Genomic DNA, 26,573 nt, shown 5'->3' with positions numbered 1-26,573 from the left:
CCCCCCCCCCCCCCTGGATCCGCCTATGCAATCATCAGATGTTTTACCAAATTACCGAAATTGTATTCATAGTCCTTCATCAGATATTTATCAAAATACAGAACTGTATTCATAGTCCTTTATCAGATGTTTGACCAAAATACAGAACTGTATTCATAGTCCTTCATCAGATGTTTGACCAAAATACAGAACTGTATTCATAGTCCTTCATCAGATGTTTGACCAAAATACAGAACTGTATTCATAGTCCTTCGTCAGATGTTTGACCAAAATACAGAACTGTATTCATAGTCCTTCGTCAGATGTTTGACCAAAATACAGAACTGTATTCATAGTCCTTCGTCAGATATTGGACCAAAATACAGAACTGTATTCATAGTCCTTCATCAGATGTTTGACCAAAATACAGAACTGTATTCATAGTCCTTCATCAGATGTTTGACCAAAATACAGAACTGTATTCATAGTCCTTCGTCAGATGTTTGACCAAAATACAGAACTGTATTCATAGTCCTTCGTCAGATGTTTGACCAAAATACAGAACTGTTTTCATAGTCCTTCGTCAGATATTGGACCAAAATACAGAACTGTATTCATAGTCCTTCATCAGATGTTTGACCAAAATACAGAACTGTATTCATAGTCCTTCGTCAGATGTTTGACCAAAATACAGAACTGTATTCATAGTCCTTCGTCAGATGTTTGACCAAAATACAGAACTGTATTCATAGTCCTTCGTCAGATGTTTGACCAAAATACAGAACTGTATTCATAGTCCTTCATCAGATGTTTGACCAAAATACAGAACTGTATTCGTAGTCCTTCATCAGATGTTTGACCAAAATACAGAACTGTATTCATAGTCCTTCATCAGATGTTTGACCAAGCTACAGAACTGTATTCATAGTCTTTCATCAGATGTTTTACCAAAATACAGAACTGTTTTTATATTCTTGGTGTCTTAAGTCTGTCATCAGATGTTTTACCAAAATACAGAACTGTATTAAAAGATTTGAAGCAAGATACATGATACACTTAACATAAGAGATAAAGTTGTCTGACAATTTCCTATATGTTTACTTATTTTCACATCTTGTCTTACTGATCATTTTTGCAATTTAAAGTTTCTCTCTATCAATTATAATTTTCAAGTTAATAGGCAAAATCGAAAAAGAAAAATTGGTAAAATTTGACCAATGGTAGCAACATTCCAGCAGTGCCTAGTATATATCTCCCAGTTGATACGATATTCCAGGGCTTGCATTTCCTATCATGATTTCCTTGATGGAGAGTTGCTGCTTACAAGGAAAGTATTAAACCAAGAGTTTGAAGTGGTGAAGTTGAAATCATCCCTTCATAATGAGTTGGTTGACCCTTGTGGAATATCATAGATGACGACAAATATGAAACCACAATCATGTCCGAATTTCGCTGAATGTGACCTACAGAGTTAGACTTGTCACTGGGTTTGTACTTACATGAGCAACACGACAAGTGCCAGATGCGGATCAGGATCTGCCTACCCTTCTGGAACAATCCCATGTTTTTGGTGGGGTTCATGTTGCTCAGTCTTGGTCTTTTTCTTTTTTTGCTGAGGTGTTGTCAGTTTATTTTCGACTTATGAGTTTGAATGTCCTTTTGGTATCTTTGGTCTCTCTTCTAACACCAATAACTCCTATAAGAAGTCATCAGACAGCTTTGATTTAAATAGACAATAGGTAGATCTCGTCATTCTGAACATTTCTGCCTCCACTCCCCCCCCCCCCCCCCCCCCCCCCAGTCAGATTTTCTTTATTTATAGCAGTTTTCAAGGCCACTCCCAAAATATGAAATGGTAGGCATCTTAATCATAAACATAAACCTAAATATTCATTTATCCTCAAGCAAAAGTGATGTTTCTGTCCATGAAGTGACAATTGTTAGTATATTACCTTGTTATGAACATCTTTTTAAAAACAAACCAAGAAAACACTCAAATACTTACACCATAAACATGAAAATAAAAGTGCAGTACTGTAAACTTAGGTCATCCCCATGATTTCCAAAAAACCTGAGCAATACATTGTTTTATGGAAATCAAACTATACCGTAAAATGTCCAATAAAAATTAATATCGCTTGCAACTATATAGGATGAGAAAAATATGGTATGGATTTCAACATCAAATTTGCAGAGAATCAACTTGAGAACAGTGTTCGTACTTTTATGATTAGTGATTATTAAAAAAAAATGGATCTTTATATTCTACCGGTTTATGTTTTACAAAATAAAAAAAAGGAAATGTGTTATGATTCAATGAGAAAACTATCTACACGAGTATATTTGACAACATTTCAAAACTTGAAATGGTATGGTCTTATAATTAGCCTTTATGGTCCTTCCCTTCACCCATATCACCCTACTTGGTTCTCCATAATTCTCATATCATGGCTTTGAGATCTGAGCAAAACTAATCAGCAAGGTCAGAATGTGTGAGGAGAAGTTATCAGTGACATCACAATGTCTGAGGCGATTTTATCATTCTAAAAAATGTCTAAGAGAGAGAACGGGGGGGGGGGGGGGGGGGGGGGGGGGGGGAGAAATCAGTAATAGCATGCTGCGCTCACAAGGTTCACATTGTGGCTTGCTATTTGTGTAGAAAACCCAATAATCTAAACTACATAACTATTGAAGTGAAATAATCAATACTGACCTTATCAAGAAAATTAGAGATCTTTAGAAGGCAATCATAATTTGAAAAAAGACTAAAACATGGTCAAATAAAGTCTACTAACAGAACAAAAGAAACTAAAAACTAAGAAACATTCCAACAGAAAGCAGGAGGTGATCTCAGGGCACCAACAGTGACTCCATCATGTTGCTCAAATTAAGTAAAAACCTGATGACATGTCATTATCTGTGATGTAGTCATATATCTATTCATCTATATGATCTAGGACAAAACGGAGTAGTGGTAACAGCAAATGAAACCCATCCAAGGTACTCTGTGATACTAATGACTGTCTTGATCTCTTTTTATATGTTCACATTATTATGCACCCAGAAAAAAAATTATGAAAAATATAGTCATCACCCTGTCTTTCAACCACTTGCTTGTAAATTACTAGTAATTAAAATGAAACTTACATCACTAGAAGATATAGACAAATGGATGAAGACTACTGCATTAGCAGTCAATAGTCAAAGTTCAAGGTTGCTGGTATTAATTTTTTTTCTTTCTAAAACTTAGAAATATAGGTAAAAGTTGTCATTTGTTAGTGATTACTTGAAAAGCATTTGTTGGATTTTAATAATACTTTCACAAATGGTAGATAATAGGAAAGGGACAAAGCCTGTAAATATTGAGGTCAAGATGTCAAAGGTTAACATCACTGTTACAAAAAGTAAATCTTGGTTTCTGGATACAATCTCTAAATCATTTGCTTTCCATTTTTCAGGAATATATCTATATATTGGTCATTTGCCTCACATACCTGGCAGGTTAGTCAGGATCAGGGACTGAGGAGGGGGGGAACCCATGCTCAAATTTGTTTCAAAGGGTCCCAAAAGGGTTTCTATATTAAGGCTCTTCAGTAAACATTTTCCAAAAACAATTACTGTGTTGATGATAACATGTGTTTTTGGAATAACCTTCATTGACAACTTTCCCAAGTTTTACTTACATATCTATTAGGGAAAAACTAACTTCAACCCAAAAGTCAATAGGATAGCTCTGTTGATGTTAAGTTTTCTAAAGAGTATAAAAGAAAGTGGAAGATCAAGGTTATGTCATACTTTATTATTTTTTCTGGTCATGATCCTGCACAACAATGTTAATTCCCTTTTGTCAAATACATGATCAAATTATTTCAAAATATTTACTTGATGAGACCTGATTACTATATCAACTTTCTCCCCAATAACTACTGGTAAGAATGAAGAGAAGTTTTCATGTAAATTACAGATAACTATAAAATCAAAGAGAATTAAACTTATATACAAAATCACAATCTGAAAAGCATTTTACAGTCCATATTTGTCCTTGTTGATGGACTAATCCTTCTTAATCATTTATAATGGTAACTGATACTCCTTCACCACTGAATCATTGTCATAATTACTACATTCCTTCACCACGGAATCATTGTCTTAATTACTATTTTTATCTGGAATATAATGATCTTTAATAATGTTAGCATTTATGCAAGTCCTAATTTCAGTGTACGCCCAAGCCTCCATCTATTCTGACACACTCCCCAGTCGTCATAGCACTCTTATCACTTAGAAGGAAAATTACACTGTTTACTACATCTTCAACCCCTGAAAAAAAAATGTTAATTTTTCAAATTTTACAACATAGTTCTTACAAATTAGATGATTTGAGTTGCTGTCATAATATCAAACGCTGAAAAATAATTAACAAGTTTTTTTACGCACCAACATTGTTACATTCTCATTTATCAGACATTTAAAGCAATTTCTATGATCCTAGGTATGTATATGTTCTTCACACTTATGATTGTTGTGAGGATATGTTTTTTTTTACTTTTGTCATGTGTACATATCAGAGATACAAATATAAATTTGTATACAGATATATAAACTGAACCCTACCATAAAAATTAATGTAAATTGATATAAGACACATTTTGTCATCAATTTTCCTGAAAGAAAAAATAAATGTACATAAAAATATCAAAAAATTTGACTTAAATAATAACAATCGCTGTACTTACCTTTGCAATTTTACCAAACATATTTTTTTCTTATTTTTGCATAGACTTTAGAGATTATATAGACCAAAAACATCAATTGGAATAAAGCAAAAGTTATTCGATTAAATTTCGAAATTTCAATGCACAAAAAATAAATTTTTATTTTGGAGATTTTTGTACTTTTTTCTAATATTTCACAAATGGTAACAGGTGGATAGTTGTCTCATTGGCAATCAAACCACATCTCCTTATTTTCATATTGTACCAAGGTTAATTATCTCCCCTGAATTTGATTTTTTTTTTTGCACAGGTTTTTTCTTTGGGCAAAATCACAGTTTCATTGAAGTTTTCACTTCTGATTAACTTATAATATAAAAACTAATTCTAAAAGTAATGATATAAAATAGCAATTTGCTTGATTCTTATTGTTATCTTTCTTTCTATTACGTTTTACAGGAATGATCAAATTAACACTTTTTCGTAGGTAGGGTTAAGTAATGTAAATAAGAATACAAAACTGCCTGTACAATTTCAAGCTGCCACAATGACTTTGTCAGTTTAAAAATGCTGGGATCCAGTTTGCCCATATAACATGTAAATGACAATAAAAATCAGCTTAAAGTACAAGAGTTTTTCTGGTAATGCAGATGATATGAATCAAGCGTATTGAATTTCCAACAAAATTATTAAAAAATTCTATAAATTAAACTCAGCATCTAAAATAAAAAGAAGAATGTGTGAGGACATGAATGCCCCCCGCTCAAGCTTTGCAATTTTCAACGTTAAAAAGGGGCATAAGTCTAGAACGGTAATTGACTCACTGTCCAAATTCAAACTCTGTCTGTGAGTTTTGATTCTTAGCATTGTGTAGGAGTTTCATAAAATTTGCATGAGGCAAACTTAAGTTAGAGTGCAGAAACATTTTTAAAGTTATAAAGGGACATAACTCTAGAATAGTAAGTGACTCACTGTCCAAAAGTTAGAGTACGGAAACCAAAATGGGACGAAAGGAAAGACGGACAACCAATAGTAACACTTAATGCCCCTGTTGCCCGCAGCGGGGGCATAAATATCTAATTTTTACCTATGAATTTGCCTAAAGGTATCTTAGCCAGCATTGGTTCACTTTTTGCAGGGTCACTCCAGTGCATTTTTGCCATATCTGTCCATGTTACTGTTGGGTTAATACTATTGACTCGGATCTGAAAAGAAAGTATTAAAGAATTAGTCATTTACTGTCACTGTTTTGTTCATATCATACCATTTAGTAATTTTATAAAATCAATTAATATTTTAAAGATATTTAAGGATATATTGGACATTCAAAAACTTTTGTGACAGACAGCAAGATGGGCATGACAAAAGCAGTGTCTACCCATAATGACATGTATATGATTGAGCCTTAACTTCTTAGAAAGATATTTGGACATTCAAAACTTTTGTGACTGACAGTAAGATGGGCATGACAAAGGCAGTGTCTACCCATAATGACATATATATGATTGAGCCTTAACTTCTCAGATGAGGAAAACCATTAATAAAATGCTTTATCTTCAAATTTAAACAGATTGATGTATACTTGTTAAGAATGCAATAGTTTACCATTATCTCTAATTTTGTTGAAATAATTTACTAACAAATAAAACTTTACTGAATCACATGACACAACTGATCATTCAAACTCTTTGACAAGTATTACGGCAATTATTTTTTAATACAACAAATACAACAAATTGTATGATTAGATACAGGTAAGATCATAGCTAAACATGATAAGGAACTAAACAATCAATAACTGCACAGGGTCTAGACTACATGAAGTACCGGTAATAGGTACAATCAAAACTCTTATTCAGTATAAAACTGCTACTTTATAACCAAAATTTATCAACATATAACAAAGATTACTTTATGAGGCCCTAGCTCCAGGGCCATGCATTTTGTTAGCATATCAACAGCAGCTTTACTTGGACAGTATGCTGCATGATCCATCAAAGCATCTTGTGAGGCAGCACTTGATATGTTAATTATGCTTCCTCCTTCTCCTCTCTCCACCATTGCTTTGGCTACTACCTATAGAATAAAATGGTGCCTTAGACATAAGGACAGACATTTTCTGAGAACATAGGAAACTTTTCAAAATCCAAATCGAAAATAGCCTTAAGTAAATTAAGGGATAACAATCTGCAATTGTTTCATGACCACTTCCTCTACTGTATTTTTTTTTTCGGAAAGACTTGTTGCTTAAATTGTAAAATGGTTTTCATATCCATTATACCCTGGCTTGAGGCAGGGGATTATAGTATATAGGTTATACTGGTTTATCCCTGTCTGTCTGTCTCATTTTTCTAAGGAACTACAAATCAGAGCTGCCTAAACAATAGTAGCAAGTTTCTTGTGATCATGCTTTTCTGTGTGAAACCTTTCCACATTTATCGCTCGTCAACTTTCTGTTTACAGAATACTTGTATATTTTTACATATAATAGCCATGTTTGAAATTTTTGTCACATTTTTCTCAGGATATATAAATAAGAGCTTCCTGAAATTTTGTATCAGCTTCATGTGAGCATGCTTTTCCCTGCGATGAGTTTTCACATCCATCGCTTATCAACTTCCTGTTTACAGAATACTCATAGTGGGGGTATCCTTAAAGAGCAATAACTCACAGTTCAACTTGTTGTTTAAGAAATAATTCTTAGCAACACTGAGCAAAATTAACTGATTCATATATTGATGTGAGTAACTAAATCTCCAATGCACTGAATTATATTTATCTTCCCGTTAATATGGATGCAAGGATTAGGATGAATGATATAAATTGATGTTTTTTTTTTTTATATTACAATATATCATGACGAAATGTTCTTGTTGCTGTGGTCTCCTTGTAAATGTTATATTCACATAAGATCAACATAATGATAGTATCCATTGGGCACATATAGTTTACAAGAGTCTTTCCTGGAAGTTTACCATAAATATTTTTTACAAACCAGCTCACTATTTTCTTTTATATAATGTGTCTGTCGAAACTGTTCAAAAGATCAAATTTAGTAGCAGACTGTTTACATAAGAAAATTTACTTGAAATTAAATTCATTTACCAGTCAGAATCAAGGTTAATTGTGTTTTTAAGTGTACTAGAGCCAAGGCTCCGTGTTGAAGGTTGAACTTTGACCTATAATTATCAACTTTTTATACATTGTGACTTGGATGAAGAGTTGTCTCATTGGCACTCATAACACATCTTCTTATTTCTAATTCTGGTAATAACCAATTAAAAATCCATCACTTAAGCAGCAGTTTAATATCTAAAGAGTCTTTGAAACACTGACCTGTGATACATTGAAAACAGCATTGAAATTGACATCCATCACACTGTAAAATATGATTGAATAATTAAATATTGCAGTTTTTTTCATTGTTTTTTGTACATTATGTAATACTATACATTAAATCTGTATTAAAAAATCCCTAATTAACATTTGAAAATTTTATCAAATTGCTGATGCTGATATATCAAAAGCTATTTAGAACAAGCATTTTGTGAGTATTGCATGGCAATACATAGTCCCCTACCGGTTAAAAATACATTGTAATGGAATGAAATTCTACCTTGATCTATAACTTGTCATGGTGTAAACTACATAAAATAACAAACAAACCTACCACTAAATTCTTCAAACAATCTACTAAAGAAAAGGAAAAAAATCCAAAATGTCATTTATCTTAATACAATGTCTTTTAAAAATCTTTAAAAAAAATAAGTTATTTCCCTTTGAACAGAAATCTAATAAGTATTTCATCAAAAATTTTAATTCTAGGGAAAGTTACAAAATGAGTTATTTCCCTTTGAACAGAAATCTAGTAATTAATAAGTATTTCATCAAAAATTTAATTCTAGGGAAAGGGCTTTAACTGAACAAGAAGAAAAGCTAAAATCGTGAAAATCTTACTTGACCTGTAACTTGTGATGATAAAACAATACACTAAATATCAAATCAATATCTTCAAGCATGAAAAGTCTGGAAAACTGATTTGCCGGACTGACGGATGGATGGACAGACAGACAGACAGACAGAGTGCAAACCTAAAGTCCCCTTCGACTTCGTCGGTAGGGGACTAATAACAGAGTTTATGAATGCATGATTTCATAATCAACAGACTTACATGTAATACTTTAAAATTGCAACAGTGGATTCATTTATTTTTGTGGATACATGTTCCAATTTTCGTATTTGATTTTATCGTCTTGTCCATGTCTGCATACAAGCCTATAGAAAGTTTATATTTCATTGTACATTTAAATTTGTGGTTTACCAATACCCATGAAATCCATTAAAATTGGTATAATAATGAATCCACAGTATAAGAGATTGTGTGCATTCTTTCATGGGATATTACACAAAATGTATATGTATGTACTATTTTAATATTCTGTTCAACTAATTTATTTGATTATTTACTTTTTACTTTTGATTTGTAATAAACATTTGTATGCATATATCTTTTGTCTTTTCACTGATCGAGATAAATGACAAAGGGCTGAATATTTACAAAACTAAATTAACCCTGCATATGTGCCTTAAATTTTCCATGTCAAGAATTTCTCCATTGATTGTGGCTATCTCTTCCTAATTTTAGTCTAATGCAGATCTAGTATGGCTCACTCTGATGAACTGATGTTTATTCATTGATCATTCTTTGATATTTTCCACTTGTAGCAAACAATTTTTTTTCTGGATTTTTACATCACGATATGCAACTTTTTTACAAAGCGACAACAGAGCTTCCACTAGAGCACATGAGTTCACCCCTGCTTTTTATGGGGTATGTGTTATTTAATCTTTATATTTTTGTGTAGTGTTTTGTGGACTTTTGTTCTCTGTTTTCATGTTTTTTTCTATAAGCCATAGTGTTGTCTGTCTGTCTTTCTTTCTTCAACTAATGGTTTTGATTGCCCCTCTGATATCATATTTCCTTATTTTTTACATCTGTTTTTTTTCATAGTTGCAAAACAGATTTTATAGTCCAAATAATTTAAAATGCTTACTAATTCAAATCTTCTTTTTTCATTTCTGTAAACTTAGCCAATTTAGATACACCAGCATTATTGACTAATAAATCAACTGGTCCTATCTTAGCAATTGTCTCCCTTGATTTATCCCATTCTTGTAAGTCAATTTGGATCACATGCATTGAGGGTACCTGTAAAAGATGCAAGTACCTGCTGATGAAGACCAAGATTTTTTGAGATTGATATAGTAGAATCTATATTCATATAATAACATTACTTGTAAACTTCTTACAATTCTGACATTCTGATTGGTCAATTGTTTTATTGTTTGAAGTTTTATTACCCAATAAAATTCATAACTTTTGGACAGGCTCACATTTATCTGAACAACTTTCAATCAATACTTATGTAATGAATATGCAAATACCCATATGATGAGAATACAGCATTTCTTCCACATATTTTGAAATGTGTAATTATAAGCACTGAATGCACACTTTTGCAGTTTTATTGGAGTGTGAAAGCATATACTGTGCACATGGTTTTAAATGAAGCCAGAACAAAATGTGCTTCTGTCAATGCTTTAACACATCATCAAAATTAACCAAAAATTGCATTCACTAAGATTTTATTGACAATATGCATTTGTAACCCATGCTACTGCTGGTAATGAAAGGGGAGATAATTTGTATAGACATCACCACATATAATTTCAATATAAATGATCATATATGATATAGCAAAAGGAAATATATTTTATCAGTGTAAATCTCTAGTGCAGTACAATGGTATACGTAATCATTTACCCTGATCCACTCAGAAATATAAGGTCTTCTAAAATTGCTTTTACTTTCATTTAAAATTCTTCAAACAAAGACACTTTTTTAATGTATATGATATTTACGACGAGGTTTTTTTTTAACGACCTTGACTACACATGAGGGCTTGTGCTTATAAAAGGGCATTTAAATAATTTATTTTTACCTTATGGTAATCGATAAAATTTTGAGAGACAAAAAGAAAAATAAATTGTTAACACAGAGATATGTCTCGCCTATTTGTTATTTTGATAATGCAAATGTTGAAATTAAAATAACAATACTTTAACATGTAAGTTATGCAAATATACAAAGTCAATGAACCCTGACTAAAGGTACAGGGCTAAACAATCTCCATGGAAATGAGATGTGCTAATACAACTGCATACCAAATACCATTGACTTTTCATAAGTCGTTCCCTTTAAAGAAACCTAAACACAAACATTAACTTGTAAACTAAGCAAAAGTTTCAAAGTCAATAGACCATGACTGAAGGGTCGGGGCCAAAAGATCTCCATGGAAATGAGATATGCATATGTTTATACAACTGCATACCAAATATCATTGACCTACCACTAGTGGTTCCCCATAAACTGATCTAATCACAAACTAATACATGAAAACTAAACAAAATTTTCAAAGTCAATAAACCATGACTGAGGGGCGGGGCCAAATAATCTCCATGGTAATGAGATGTGCCAATGCTAATTCAACTGCATACCAAATATCATTGACCTACCGCTAGTGGTTCACCATAAACTAGACCTAATCACAAACTAATACATTGTTGACGACGACGACGCCGGAAACAGCATACCTATGTCTCGCATTTTTACTCTGTCAAGGGGAGACAAAAAACCCAGAACATGAATAAAATGTAGAATATGAACTATTAATCACTTTTTAAATCATTTTCCCTATAAAGGTCATGAAACTTTCCTCGTTATATCATATATTTGTACAACTTGTATGAAGTGGATTGATAGTACCTGTAACATTTTTTTTTATACATAACATAAATATTGGTATTCTCAGCAATCAAGATATCTAATGGGGGATGGGTAAGTAAATGAGCTCAAAACCCTCTAAAGCTTTATATATTCTTTTTTTTCAAATTTGGCAATGCTCAAAGGTGATGATTTTTTCATTTTTATCTTGAATATTAGAAAAAAATATTTAGAATAATGTACATTAAAAAGCTAAATCAGGGTGACAATCCATTTATTGCTGCAGTTTTACTATATGTATGTGAATTATCAGCAAATGTACAGATTTAGCTTAAATGTGTATCTTTTCTGGTAACATTTCAATTGCATATTTAATCTAGAATTTGTTTAACAAAATTTAATATGATTCCTTGTTTCTTCTTATCTTAATCAACACAAAATTAAGTAATGTACAACTACCAGACATGAAGTGAGTGTATTGAGTCTCATTTATTCCAATGTAAAGGGTTGATTTTGCATTGATTGCAGGAGATTTTGCATTGAATGTGTTATATACTTGATTCTTATATGGTTGTAAGAATCAGGGTGCTCTGGATTGATGTTTGTAAATAGTAACATTTAACAAGATAGACACACAAACATATAATAAGAGCAGTGAAAATTTAATTTATGAACTATTTCTATTTCATCCTTTTAAGTCCAGCAAGGACACAGCATATGGGACTGAAGGAGATTTTTCATTGACAAACTTTCTGATAAAAAGAAGAGACAAAGTCTATTTTTCCTATGCATGCATGGCTAAGGTTGAAGTTCCTTTCACTGATATTTCAGTATGAATTAACAAACACCCTGCATGGCTAACCCTCTTTAATTGAGTTAGTTTTCATCATACATTCCAGAATTCAAAATTATTCCAGATTCATATAATTCCTTGTTTAAAAGTGAAACAAAATTTCAACTAAAGATAACCAGTAATAGACAGACAGACTAAAACAATACAATCTTCTCTTGAAAAGGGAATACATTATTGTATAAAAGTAATACTCAAAATGGTTCACCAAATGGAGTTTAATTATTGTATAAAATTACCTCTTTTTTTAAAGTGTCAAGATCTGCCTGTGTTCGGCTAAGAGCATAAGTCTCAGCACCACATTCAACCAATTTCTTAGCTATGGCACGACCAATCCCTGAAAATACATGTACAATGATATCAGTTAGTGATCAATAAATTATTTCCCTTTATGCATCCATATACTCCTATAGACGACTTTTGAATTCGTGCAGTATTCTGTAAAATTCCTACGTCACAATGCTTATGTTATTACTTCACAGTAAGAACCGATTGTTTGATGACGTCGTTTACGCCAATTGACCTTGGGTCAACGGGTGTAACTCATTCATCAAAAAACAACTTGAAATTAGTGTATAGCTTTAAGCAGCAGTTGGACTTTATTTTTTTCCAATGTTGAGATTTCCTTTATTTTATAATTTGTTCTGAACCATATTTTCTGATTGAAATTGTCCAAAAAATAAATAGATATTGAAAATGAACTTTAATACAGATATGCAGAAAAATTTTTATCACAGGAAGTAAAAAATAGTAACTTCCTATTTAAAGAGTCATTTCACAGGTATCAAGAGATAGCTGTATCTTAAACCAGGGACTATTATACTAACATAGTCCCAGCTTAAACTGATTCTATGAAATAAGGGAGATAATCAGCTAGTTTCCGTTTTAAAAAGTCAATTCATATGTAAACTGATGGCTTAATTACTTTTACTGATTCCAAAAAATTTTCTGAGATCTTAACTCCAACATTAAACTATACTAAAAAGTAAGTCAATGAAGTGTAAAATGAAGTCTGAGTGACATACTTTGTGTGAAAATTAGGCCATTTAATTGACCTTCATCTTAATTCAGTGTCTCCAAGATAAGTCAGCAAGCAAATTAATTATGTAGACACACACAGGGATGAGTTAATTCATGTATATAGGCCATGTTTGCAACAATTGAAAATCTTGAGTCTGTTTGATGGACTAGCGAGTAGACTACTGTAAATCAGTCCACTGTACTTAAGAAGACAAGTCATGTGACATTGCAGCTAACAAGTAAAACAAGAATTCGCAAATCCTCTTGTTAAAAAAATTCGTAAGGGTTCCACGGAACCCAGTGTCTTGCCTACTTTTGCTGTTAATCGCAGGCTCAACAAAAATGAGGAAAAAAATTAATAAAAATATTCCTCTCTATACTATCTTTTGATTGTAAGTAGCTTCTGTCCAAGTTTGGTAAAAATCCAGGATAGTTTATGAATCTAATAAATGTTTTAAAAACTTAAACTGCAGACTGTATGTAATGTTAACTGGAAGAAAAACTAAGTCCATTTATAAGTAAAATAAGGAAAAAATGGAACAAAATTTTAACAAAATTTCCTTCTAGATACTAGCTTTTAATCATAAACAAGCTTCTGTCCAAGTTTGGTACAAATCCAAGATAGTTTAGGAAAGTTGTTAAAATTTTAAAAACTTTAACCACAGAGTGAATGTAATGTTAACTGGCAGAAAAACTAAGTCCATTTATAAGTAAAATACTGAAAAAAATAATTTTTTTTTTACAAAATTTACTTCTGGATACTATCTTATGATCATAAACAAGCTTCTTTCCAAGTTTGGAAGAAATCCCGGATAGTTTAAGAAAGTTATTAAAATTTCAAAAACTTTAACCACAGAGTGAATGTAATGTTTCCTGGCAGAAAAACTAAGACCATTTATAAGTAAAATATGGAAAAAATGGAATTTTTTTTTTTTACAAAATTTACTTTTGGATATCATCTTATGATCATAAACAAGCTTCTGTCCAAGTTTGGTAGAAATCCAGGATAGTTTAAGAAAGTTATTAAAATTTCAAAAACTTGAACCACAGAGTGAATATTTGTGGATGCCACTGATGACGACAACGACGACGGAATGTAGGATTGCTATGTCTCGCTTTTTCGACAAAAGTCGAAGGCTCGACAAAAACAATAACCTTCTGGAGGGTAGGAATGCCCTTTACTGTCAGGCATCAAACGATCATTTTTCGGCTCACATTAATCAAATTGGTTAAAATGTTATCGTGATTCGACAAAATATCCATATTATGATTCGTCAGAGGTCTCAAATAATTATCCGTTTCCTGTTATTTTTGGAAAGAATTTAACGTCATTCATCAAATCAGTCAATTATTTTATCATCATAAAGAAAATGAACATTTTATAGTCATGCACCAAAAATTACTATTAACGTCATTTGGCAAGATTTTTTACCGTTATTCGTCATGAATGTACCCCATTACGACCCTCCTTCTAGAACTCATCAGGAAGCATCTGCCACACATTGTCATAAGATTAAATTAGGGATACACATAGTCATTATTTGTCAGGTCTTTTGGGTATTTAGATATATCATCAACTGATTTATAAAATCCCTTAAGCATATTCGACAACAAACTATGAAAAAAGATATCGAAAAGCTATTGTTCAGAATTATGCGAAACGTATATTAAAACCTTTCCCGGCTCCTGTCACTAAAGCTTTCTTTCCATCAAGTTTTATTTCCATCCTCCTCCCACTTCGTAAAACGTTTTCGTGATCTGGACAACGGAAAGTGGGTTATCTTTACAATGCGTTTTTGTGACACCGAAGAAATAACAAACTGCAGAATGACGAATGACAACCAAAGTTAGTTTATCGAGCAATATAAGTGTGAAGATTCTTTTGAATGTTAATGATGAGCATTTAATAAATATTAACAATTTTTTTACGAGCCAAAATCTTCATATAAAATCCTTTACATAGAAATGCTCAAGTTGAAAAGGAAAGAAAAGGGGGAATGGGTGATATAAATTTACTGTGGCTGTGCAAATTTTTTTAAATTTAGATTTAAGGGAAAATATTACAAAGTACATATGATTACATCTTTTGGTTAGCAACTTTTCTGAATACCTAATAAAACTTTTCCAAAAACTTGTTAAAAACCCGAAAGCACCTTGATATTTAACATTTTTGACATCTAAACAGATTATGGGGTGATTCAGAAACTTAAAGGTAATTTTGTATGCCTCTTTACCTAAAATACATATTTTTGTTTTGTTGTGTTATGTTTCTCATGATTCATATTTCGTTTCTGTTCAGTTTCTTGCTTTACAGATGGTAAGTAAGTAAAACTTTATTTAGAGCCGGACATGATCATGTACAAATTGACTTAGTAAATATGAGCTCTGTAGTGCTCTTTACCGACTTGTTTAGTTGTAGATAACCAAAATTATGTCAACAATGATCAACCTGTATAAAAAGAATTTGCATACTAGACACATAAAATTGTAATCCTGAAACTAAATCATATCTCAAAATCATAGTCTATATTATCAATATTACCTGTATTAAACCATATTTGATACCCTCAAATTCTGGAAATATCAAGGTCCTATCAAGTTTTTTTTTTTCAGGAGCTTTCAGGTATTTAGGATACCAGTTGTCTATCAGGTTAAGGAAGACGTGCCAAATGGGGAAGAGTTCCCCAAATGAGTAGCTATCCTTCAAATGAGAAATAATTTTCCAGAGTCAATTTTTGTCCCCTGAGCAATGCGTTGCAGGGGACATAGAAATACGGGGCGTCCGTCTGTCCATCCATCCGGTTTTGTTAGTGCTCTCATGTACAATTCATGCAAGATCTTTATGAAACTTATATCATAGATTTAAATAAGCAATGTCTTGAATGAGTTCGAAAATCAGTGCCGATCAATTATTTTTAAAAGAGTTATGCACCTTGGAAACATTATATATATGGAAATGCATCGTTAGCGCTCTCATGTGTACATTTCTTTCAAGATTTTTATGAAACTTATATCATAGGTTTATATCGGCAATGTCTTGAATGAGTTCGAAAATCAGTGCCGATCTATTATTTTTAAAAGAATTATGCCCCTTGGAAATATTTATTATATGGAAAATTGCATTGCATTTGCTCTGAAGCCTTCATTTCTCTAAAGTATTTATACAAAGTTTTAAAGCACAAAAAAAAAAGTATTTTTTTTAGTTATTGCACTTGTAACTTGGATAGATAAAATATGTGCAATGCAGGGGACATTCATGATTGGAACTCTGTTCTATTATTTTTTTTATAATTCACATTTTATACTTCAGATGGTATTTATTCATGAAGAATGCAGCAACTTTTCAAAAGATAAATAGTCCTAAACTTATTTACTAGGAAGTTAAAAGCCTAAGAAAACTTCTAGAAATTGACAACTTTCAAGGCTACATTGTACTAACTTTTTAAAATCAAAAATATTAATGTAGTTCTTTTGCAAAAATTGTGCCATTTTCCATAAATTTGTTCCATATTAAGTAACAAGACTCAACTTAAAAGAAATCATTTTTGGCGGTATTCAACTATCACTCAATTGAAGGAGTGTTACTCATTTGGGGAATGGTTCCCTAATTTGTTTATGAGTTTGATCCCTTGGAAGATGTTTTCAATCTCCAGTGTAGCAAGGCCATAAAAAAGAATATGTTTGTTTGCCCTAACCCTACCTACCCAGAAAATACAATGTAGCTGCCTACTCAAAATCTTTTATTGTCCTGATGTGAAAAAGTTTTTTTTTTTAATCAGATAGGCATGAAGACTAAAAAACATCTGACACTTCAATTTCTCTTTGCCGAAAAAAAAGAAAATGCCTACCTACGTATACCTACCCACTGTCTATACCTTTGGGTAGGGTTTGGGCAAACCAAAATATTTTTAAGTGTGGCCCAATTGCAACTTTTAATCATTTTCTGGAAAAGTCGCATACCAAAAGTTGCTGCTTTTGACCTAAAAACAAATGCATTTTTTCAATATTTTTACTAAATTCAAAAGTTTATATTTTTGCACTAAATTTATATCCCATTTGGGCTTAATACCCCAATTGATTATTAATCCATTTTGGTGATTGGTCCCAACCTGTTTAAACATCTTGGGTCTTAATTTATGACTTACCTACATGTATCTTTATAATCATCTGGTACCAATAGAATCATTTGTCCTTGTAATCATATAGCATTTGTTTACTTTAGAACAGGGTCTTTACATCTAGATTTGAACCTACTATCTTATACTTTATCTCTATTTGTGAATTTGCAACATTTGACCCTTAAAGTTGAGACTTTTGAGCTATTGATGTCATACCCTATTCATTTTTTGTTGTTGTATCAAAATTTTATGGGAATGACTGTGATTTCCAGTCATCATGGTCACGGGGGGACAAATAGTGATGAGGAAACATTAAATGATAGAATTGGTTTAAATTCAATGAGAGAATTACTTATTAATAATAATATCAAATACTAATAGGGGGTCACAGCGCCTTATTTTCTTGAAAAAAAATCAATTTTGCCTATTATCTCAAAAACTATGTTAGATAGAGATTCTTTAAATTGCAAATAAAATCAGCAAGACAAGATTTACAAACATGACAAATAAGTTCACTTGGCTGAAATCGTCCTCAACTCCATATTGGGATTATTTCCCTTTACTTGATTGACAATTTTTACCCATTTTTTTTGCGCTTTTGTTTAGTATCTTAAGAACAATAAAAGATAGAAATTATTAATGAGTAAAATTTTGTTCAGCAAGACAAGATCTACAAATACATGTAAGTCAACATGGTCAAAATTATTCAACAACTTCTTATTGGAGTCATTGCTCTGTAATAAATATTTTTTACACAGTTTTAGTATTTTTGCCTATTATCTGGAAAACTATTAGATTAATCAACTTAAACAGCAAAAATGATCAGCAAGACAAGATCTACAAATAAATTGACAAAGGTGAAATCATCTGAAGACTCCTTGTCAGAATTGTTGCCCTTTTCTAACGATTTTTACCAATGTTTTGCATTTTGCCTAATATCTTAAAAACTACAATAGATGGATAAAAACTGAAATAAGAAAAAAATGATTAGCAAGAACAGATCTACTGAGAAGTTTTAATGGCCCAAAATCATCAGTTGACTACTTATTGGAGTTATTTTTACCAATTTTTTGCATTTTTGCCTAGTGTCTTGAAAACAAGAAAAGAGAACATGAGACACTTTTTAAAAATAGCAAACATGATCAGCAAAACAAGACCTTCAAGTACATTTGTAAGTCAAATTTTGCTGAAATTGTTAGTAGACTAGATAGGAGTGACTGCCTTTAAATGATGATTTTTAGTCCCCTACCGTTGAAGGGGACTTTAGGTTTGCACTCCGTCTGTCTGGCAAATCAGTTTTCCACACTTTTTTCTTCATGCTTAAAGATATTGATTTGATATTTGGTGTATTGTTTTATCATGACAAGCTACAGATCAAGTTCTAATTTTGTTCCGGTCTGATGATTTTGTGCAGAGTTATGGTCCTTTGACTTAGAAAATTCACTAAAATAATCAGTTTTCCACATTTTGTTTTGCCATTTTTGAACATATTGATTTGATAATTGGTATATAGTTTTATCATGACAAGTTACAGTTCAAGTTTGAATTTTGTTCCAGTCTGATGATTTTGTGCAGAGTTATGGTCCTTGGACTTAGAAAATTCACTTAAATAATCAGTTTTCAACACTTTTTTTGTCATGCTTGAAGATATTTACTTGATATATTTGTTATACAGTTTACATCATGACAAGTTATAGATCAGGTTAGAATTTTGTTCCAATAAAATGAATTTTTAACTGGTAGGGGACTATGTATTGCCATGCAATACTCACAGAATGCTTGTTTTTACCCTTTTCTATGTTCTGAACATTAACTAAAGAAGATAGAGAGAAACCGTAAACAAAAAAAATGATCAGGAATACAAGATCAACAAATAAGAAGTTTTGTCATGAATTCTATTCTAGTCCTCAATATCAGAGAGGGTCCATTGTTGAAGATGCACATAGACCTAGCAAACCAGTTATACCCCTATTCAACAAGTTTGATTGGGATGTTTATCTAAAAAAATATTTTGTCACACTATTCTCAGAAACTACTAAACAGATTGTTTTCACCTTTGGCCAGCAGCTTGTCAGTGATAAGTTCAAACATGTGAGCACTTTTTTGTTCCATGAGATACCTACTTCCTGTTTGACGATACTTTGAATTTGTCAATACAGTCGATTCCACTTAATTGCATACCGCTTAATAGCATAATTCGGTTAATTGCATACTTTTCTCCTGCACAAAACCATTTCCCATTCATCTAATGTTAAATTGTCCGGTTATATGCATAGCCTTACAAGTGGCCTTTCGGTTAATTGCATAGAAAATATTCGCCAGCTAGATATGCTTAGTTAAAACTGACGAGATTTTTGACCGGAAACGGCAATTTGGTAAGTATATTTTTCTTGAATGCATCATAATTTTCGTTATTATTTCATATTTACTTTTGTGTTATCTAAATAAAGTTTTAAAACAGTTTCTTTCGTGTTTATATGATTATAAAATAAGCCTCGATGTGTATACAGGTAAAGTTTCCCATGTTCTATTTTAAGCCTCGAGGTCATAAAAATGTCAAACAGGTGATTGTTGTAAAAACACGTCCAATCTATCTCAAAAGGTGTTAATTATTGATTGGATTTCAAACATTGTTCATAGATTACATTTGGGGTGAATTTTAAAAACAATAACCCCTGTTAATTATCGATCATTATCCAATGTGTACTCTCGTAATTCGGCTTGGAGTGATCTACACTTATGTTAAATATTACAGGGCATTTATATATGGTTGAAGAATTTTATTCATCAATCTTTTATTTTTAATATTTTTTGAATAGAAAATCAACTTCTAATTATTATATTTTCTCTCTTTCAACACTCGTGTCCTGCAAAAATCCCGTACAGGGCCCCATTACCTGTTAACTGCTTTGCATATACGAAACTAACGAGGTTAAAGAAACAGTGTTACATCACTGTGCAAGCGGTAAATACTGCATATCAAAGGCAGTTTAGTACACATTTATTGTTTAAAATGATTATAAACTGTGTAGTATTGTTAAACAGTTAATTTAATCAAAGCGTAACAATGTACATTGTACATCCGGGTCATAGAAACAAATCTATTTTTAGAACAATTAGTTTTATTTTCGTATCTCAGGTAAAGGAAAAGTCGGTACGCAAATAAACTAAAACAAAATGTGTTTATAAACTTTATTGAAAGAATACAAAATAAAATAACATGTACAACACTAGACACATAACTTTTATTAGAATAAATAAGCATTCAATATGTTGTAAGTGGATTATGGACGTTCATCTTTCTTCAGGGATTTCCTTTACTGATCTGTACTATCGATGTTATTTGACTCCGTAATTTGGCATTTCGGATATAAGCATACTCCGCTTAATTGCATAATTTTGTCTGACAAATAGGCTATGCAAATAACCGGAATCGACTGTATATAGGTTGAATGAACTTTAAAATTTTCGTCACACATTTCTCCAATATTATTGAACAGAATGACTACCCGGTACATATTTGGTCAGCAGCTCATCAGCGATGAGTTTTAAGGATCTGTTAGACACCTCCTTCCTGTTTTCCAATGCTTTTTTACGAGTAGGGGTATGTTGAGCACAACTTCATTTGCATTCTTGTTCATTTAGTATAACATTTCTTTCAACTGCAAAATGCAGCCAGTTGTTAACCACATCCTAAAGCTTTGATGACTGAACTACAAATTAGAAAATGAAAATACATATGTACCTATTTCAAATATAACTTTTTCTCACCACAAAACTTAAAAATTGAATTATAGAGACATTTTTTTAAAGTCCACTCATATTGTATGTCAGATGGCTAGTCACTGAGCATAAACAATTCAGCTGTTGATAATATTTTATTTATTCTTTTTTTAGATTTTGAAGAAAATTGATAAATGCAAGATATGTGACTAATGTGTGAAGTAATTCGGTACCTGGTTGGACGTTACACTGTTTTTTCCTGTAAATTGTCATCAGTTTTAATATTTTTCTTCAGGCTTGCTTGGCAATCAAGGATTCGTTTACCAGTTTTAATTGTAAGTTTCCAACTAGCTACAGATATGAGAATCCAAGCAGAAATCGATTTTGCTTGAAAATGTAGTTTCAAAATAACTACTGGCGTTAGCTAATATCTGTGATAAACAACAATGAGTCGTGGTGTTAGGGACTTACGTGACTTAATTTGTGTGTCTCGTTTGACAGTAAGAGATAGTGATGAGGAGTTTATATCAGATGATGACAACGTAACCAATGATTTTGATCGTCTGTCTCTAGGCAGTACGGATTCATGTGATAGCCGTAATGAATCGGGGAAACGTTTTTCTCCGGATTCTGGTTGTGTTACTAATGGAGAAACTCCACCTGAAGTGTCCAATTCATTAGAATTACCATTATCAACTTCATTAGATTTGTCAGGCAGTGACTCAAAACCAAAACGTAAAAGGAAGAAAAAGCAAAAGGTTTTACATACTGTCCCATATAGGCATGATCTGCCACAGAAACACATGCCACTACCACCTTTGCGACCATCCTCCAGTTTTGATGTAGATATATCATCTCAACCAATTGGTGTCTCACAATCTCCTAAACAAACAAACTTTGATAACATGATGTGTTATATGGATGCAACAGTGGTTTCAGCATGGTTGACCCGTGCTAATGAAAGTGTGGAAAAACTTTCCAGTTTCTGTAACATTGGTGATAATTTTGTTCGCTTTGCTCATTTTTGGTTGTCTGATTTCCCAGGTGTTGAGAAACAGGAGATATTTGAATTAGAAAATGGAATTCTCACTGAAGAACTTTCTTTTGCTTTTACTGTTGGGCGTGAGCAAAGAAAGATAAATTATAGAGATGTACTTGATTTATCTAAAGCTGTGTTCAGGGAGTACCCAAGTAGGCTGCTCAGTTCAAAGGGATCTCATATATTTCTGGACTACCTTGGAGTTCTCACTTCTGGTAAAAAAGAAGAATATAAGAAGATGTTGTCTGATGTAAAATGTTCAACTAGAAATAAACAGTATGCACAGTGGCTACTAGCCATTCGGTCATTTGCTATTGTAAGCTGTTGGTCAGCTATTGTAAACTTCTACCGGAATTTGATAGACAGACTTCACCACAGCAATCCTATATCTCACAGCAGTAATCAGGACAATGAAGACATTCATCATGTGAGACTTTGTCAGGCTATTAGATTAGGTTTTGTTGACGTTGTACATTATTATAATGTCAGTGGTCATGTTTCTCTAAAGAGCATAGATTCTCATGACAGGACAACCATCTTTACTGCTGTAATGCACAATCAACCTGATGTTCTACAATATCTTATAAACAGAGTAAGTTTATATTAGATATATGTATGGTCATTTCTGATACGGTAACAATGTACATTATGTCAAATCAATACAAGTTAATTTAATAATTAAGAAAATTTATTGGTTATTTTTTTATTTTGAAAAAAAGACTGATACATTTTTGTACTGATACTAACGAATGTCATTTGTTGTGCCGAAATATTTGTCTATATATAGATTAATTCGCTTAATTATCTTTTTCTCATAAATTATTTGCCAGTATAGTTGCACAAATTATTACTCTTGTATACATATATATGATATATATTGAAAAATTGATGCATTTTAAGAGCTAAAAAGTTCCGCCATGAAATGTAAATTATCTTTTAAATTTGATTCATACTTTTTAGGTGAACCCAAAAATCAATGTGAACCAAGCAGCTGATACAGGAAACAGTCCCCTCCATGCAGCCGCTAACAATGGTAACACAGAAATGGTCACCATATTGGTTAAAAGCCCTGATATAAATGTCAACATTACAAACCCACAATGTGAAAATGCTACTGCAATACATCTGGCTGTTATGCATGGTTTGTTTATTATCATTGTGTTTCTGATGTTGTCTATATCATTTCCGAGAATAAGTTTGGAACTTTGGATACTATTTTTTTCACACTGTTTATCAATCTTGACGGTTATCTCCTTTCCACAAATGTATGAGCCTATGTGAAACATTGATTTATATATATATAATCTTCTTTCACTTTGAATGAAAAAGTAAGTTCATGTACATGTATGTGCTACCATTATTTTGTCGATCAAGTGTTATTGCTTTTTATTCTGTTTTTCATAGACCTATTATCGTTGGTTTTAATTCAGTTGTAATTGGCAAATTTAAATCAACCTTGACCCAAACAATATTGACCATATTGCCAAATAAAGTGAAAAAGATACTATTGAAATCTAGTGTCAGTTTAATCTTAACTTCACATGAATGAAAGCAGAATGATCTCTTTGTCATTTAAAGGAATAAAGTACTGTGTGACAAGTTTGAACTAAAGAGTGCTTATATTATAACCATTGAATCTTATTATTACTTTAAATTTTTTTTTTAGACATATTAACATTGTATATGAAACATATTTTTCAGGGATCTTCTTTTAAACTACAACTTTTTACATTTCAGGTCATAAAGATGTGGTTAAGCTATTAATTCTGGCAAATGCAGACCTCAGTTTAAAGATGGGAGACCTAACAGCTGTGGATATAGCTAGAGACTTTGGTCACAGTGAATTACTTGAATTGTTTCAAACTTGACCATTTGAATGTGATGTAACCAGAAAAAGGTGATATTGGTCTATTTGAATTGTTACAGATGTGATTATACTGCTGAAATTATAGGCAAAGATACTAAGATTACTGTGACCTACTTGAGTTGTCTCAAACGATACTACTGATACCTCTAAGGATGAAGATATGTTCCATCCCAGAACCTACTGTATTTGAATCATTCAAAAACATAAATTCTGAGGAGGCAGAAATTCCTCACCATTGTTTGTCTTAATGAAAATAAATGTCTGTGCTATAGACATGAGCATTTCATCCATGGTGGAAAACACATTATTTATAATTATATTTAACCCAAAAAAAAGGTATTGAACACAGCTTGAATTGTAAAAAGATCAATTTTGTCTAATTTCCTCTTCTTTTTTTTTTAAAGTAAATACGAAAAAGAATTAGTGGATAATAGTCATGATAGTATACTGTAATTCAGGTTTTTATGCATGCATTTATTTTATGGAAATATTGGACAACTGACAGTACGTGAATTTTAATGCAATAGCTGTTAATTTGTACATTGTAGTATGCTACTATCAAAATTTAGAATGCAAGTTTTAATTATTGCTATATATGTGTTCATCTTTCACATTTTTGCAAGAATTTGATAATAATTTCTGAATTTAAAGTAATTTGATATTTATTTGAATTCTATTAATAGTAAGTCATCAGTTTAACACTCAAAAAAGAACAAGAGATGTTAAAAGTCATATTAGGCTTCAATATGACTGAAATATCAAATTTAGATATCTTTCATTTTAGGACTGAAATGGTTGCAAATTAAAAGGTTCCATGCTACATTTTTGCTTTTTTAGCAGCATTATTGAATGTATGTTCCTGAATTGATATTTTTCTAAAATGTGTTTAGCTTCAATTTTGGGCCTCTTTTAGTTGGAAATTCCATTCCTTGTGAAACTGATGAAACCACAATTTTTATATGCAAAAAGGTGATAAAAAAAAGTTATTTTAAATGTGTCATATATGTTAATTTAACAAATTGCTTGCTTACTCCAATAGAAATTATGCTTGAAGTAGATTTATGATATTCTAATTTTGAAAATTGCTGAACATTGTTTTGGTGCTATTAATTGTTTTAACATCACTAGTTTATTCTTCATGGTATCTTCTGTTGTTAGTTTGTATATGCATTAAGTTGTTTTTTATCTGATCAAATTACAGTACTTTTGATCAATTTTATTGGGAATGGTTTTTGTCTTGCCTTGAAGAAGTCACAGAGTCTGCTGTTTGATGGCAGTGTCAACAATTGTTAAAGTTTGTGATTAGCTCATTTTAAGGAGTTGTATCTCATTTTCCATGGAGATGTTTTGGCTCTGTCCACTCAGTCATGCTACTGACTGACATTTTTGCATAGTTTACAACTTAACATGTTAAAGATTCTGATTAGGTTTGGTTAAAGGGAACCACTAATGGTAAGTCAATAATCAATGTAACATTTATGGTTTACCAGATGTGAACCATAATTAAAAAATAAATTGGTTTAATTTGCTTTATATCTTCAAAGTCTTTATTTCAACATTATTTTTTAATCAGATTTAATTTCACTTCATGTTTCTTTAGTGTCAAGGATTTAAAACTTCAATGGTATAAAGAATTTTATTTTTCGACCAATTTTGATTGAATTTTATCCCTCATTCTTAGACTGCATCATATGGTTATACCTATTGACTTTGAACTAAGTCTATATGGGTGTATAAAGATCAAGTTCATATTTTGCATCTGGTAACATACTTTTTACAAAAATGTAAAACAATTTAACAATTTGGCAGTAGAAGGGTTTGGGGGAGGGGGATAATTATGGATGTGGCTATTTTTATCAAGATGTGAGTTAAAGAAATGTTAAGATTGTGTTTTTTTGGAAGTTGAATATATACCTAGTATATAAGCATATATTTACATTCATATGGATGTGTTATACTCATGTGAGAAATTTGATATTTTGTGAGATTGTACTGGTGTACTCTGTCTAGGAAAGACAGAATTTCTTAAACTTGAGGAAGAAGATATCAAAGATAATTTAAAAACCTATTAATATTTAATATGTGTTATTGATGACTTCAATCATAATTCTACGAGACAATTTATAAGTCGAGATGAATGTTATTTTTCTTGACTTGCATCACGTTAGTTGTACTAAGTTTTGTTTTGTAAATACACAGTGTGTTGAATGTCTATGAATGGTGAGATCTGTGATTAAATATTTAATAAATTATTTATTTTAATTTACTTTTAGTTCAGTATTTTATTTGCATTTTAACGTGGCCATTTTTTTTTGGCAGTATAGTAAAGATCTGTTCATTAACAAACATTTATGCTCCACAGTCTTTAAAAATGAGCTTAAGCTTTTTCAAGAATTATGATTTTGTCAAGGAGTCGTATATCCATATACTTTCTGCCAGATAAACATGCCTTTCTGCCAGATAAAAATGCAAGACATGTTT

General features: G+C 31.6%; 2 protein-coding genes across 3 annotated transcripts; one reads left to right on the top strand and one right to left on the bottom strand.

Moving 5' to 3' along the window:
- Nucleotides 1-3,757: 3,757 nt before the first annotated feature.
- On the bottom strand, nt 3,758-15,122 carry LOC127708726 (D-erythrulose reductase-like). Its single transcript, XM_052213849.1, has 7 exons — nt 15,020-15,122; nt 12,565-12,662; nt 9,746-9,900; nt 8,028-8,070; nt 6,603-6,767; nt 5,779-5,896; nt 3,758-4,299 (listed from the first exon to the last, which is right to left on the bottom strand). Exons 1-7 carry the CDS (start codon nt 15,069-15,071, stop codon nt 4,196-4,198), a joined length of 735 nt encoding a protein of 244 aa, XP_052069809.1. The 5' UTR covers nt 15,072-15,122; the 3' UTR covers nt 3,758-4,195.
- A 27-nt stretch (nt 15,123-15,149) lies between these two features.
- LOC127708684 (uncharacterized) lies at nt 15,150-26,358 on the top strand. 2 transcript variants are annotated; one of them, XM_052213798.1, is made up of 4 exons: nt 15,150-15,191; nt 21,482-22,817; nt 23,186-23,366; nt 23,963-26,358. In XM_052213798.1, the coding sequence occupies exons 2-4, from the start codon at nt 21,633-21,635 to the stop codon at nt 24,091-24,093; spliced, it is 1,497 nt and encodes a 498-aa protein (XP_052069758.1). In that variant the 5' UTR covers nt 15,150-15,191; nt 21,482-21,632; the 3' UTR covers nt 24,094-26,358. The 2 variants fall into 2 exon arrangements, with proteins under 2 accessions (XP_052069758.1, XP_052069757.1); XM_052213797.1 differs by having other exon boundaries at nt 21,361-22,817.
- Nucleotides 26,359-26,573: the final 215 nt, after the last annotated feature.

The sequence above is a fragment of the Mytilus californianus genome, unplaced genomic scaffold (genome assembly GCF_021869535.1).
Source record: "Mytilus californianus isolate M0D057914Y unplaced genomic scaffold, xbMytCali1.0.p SCAF_7, whole genome shotgun sequence".
In the NCBI taxonomy this organism is placed as follows: domain Eukaryota; kingdom Metazoa; phylum Mollusca; class Bivalvia; order Mytilida; family Mytilidae; genus Mytilus; species Mytilus californianus.
The sequence above is the reverse complement of the archived record's forward strand: the minus strand, read 5'-3'. Positions and strand labels throughout refer to the sequence as shown.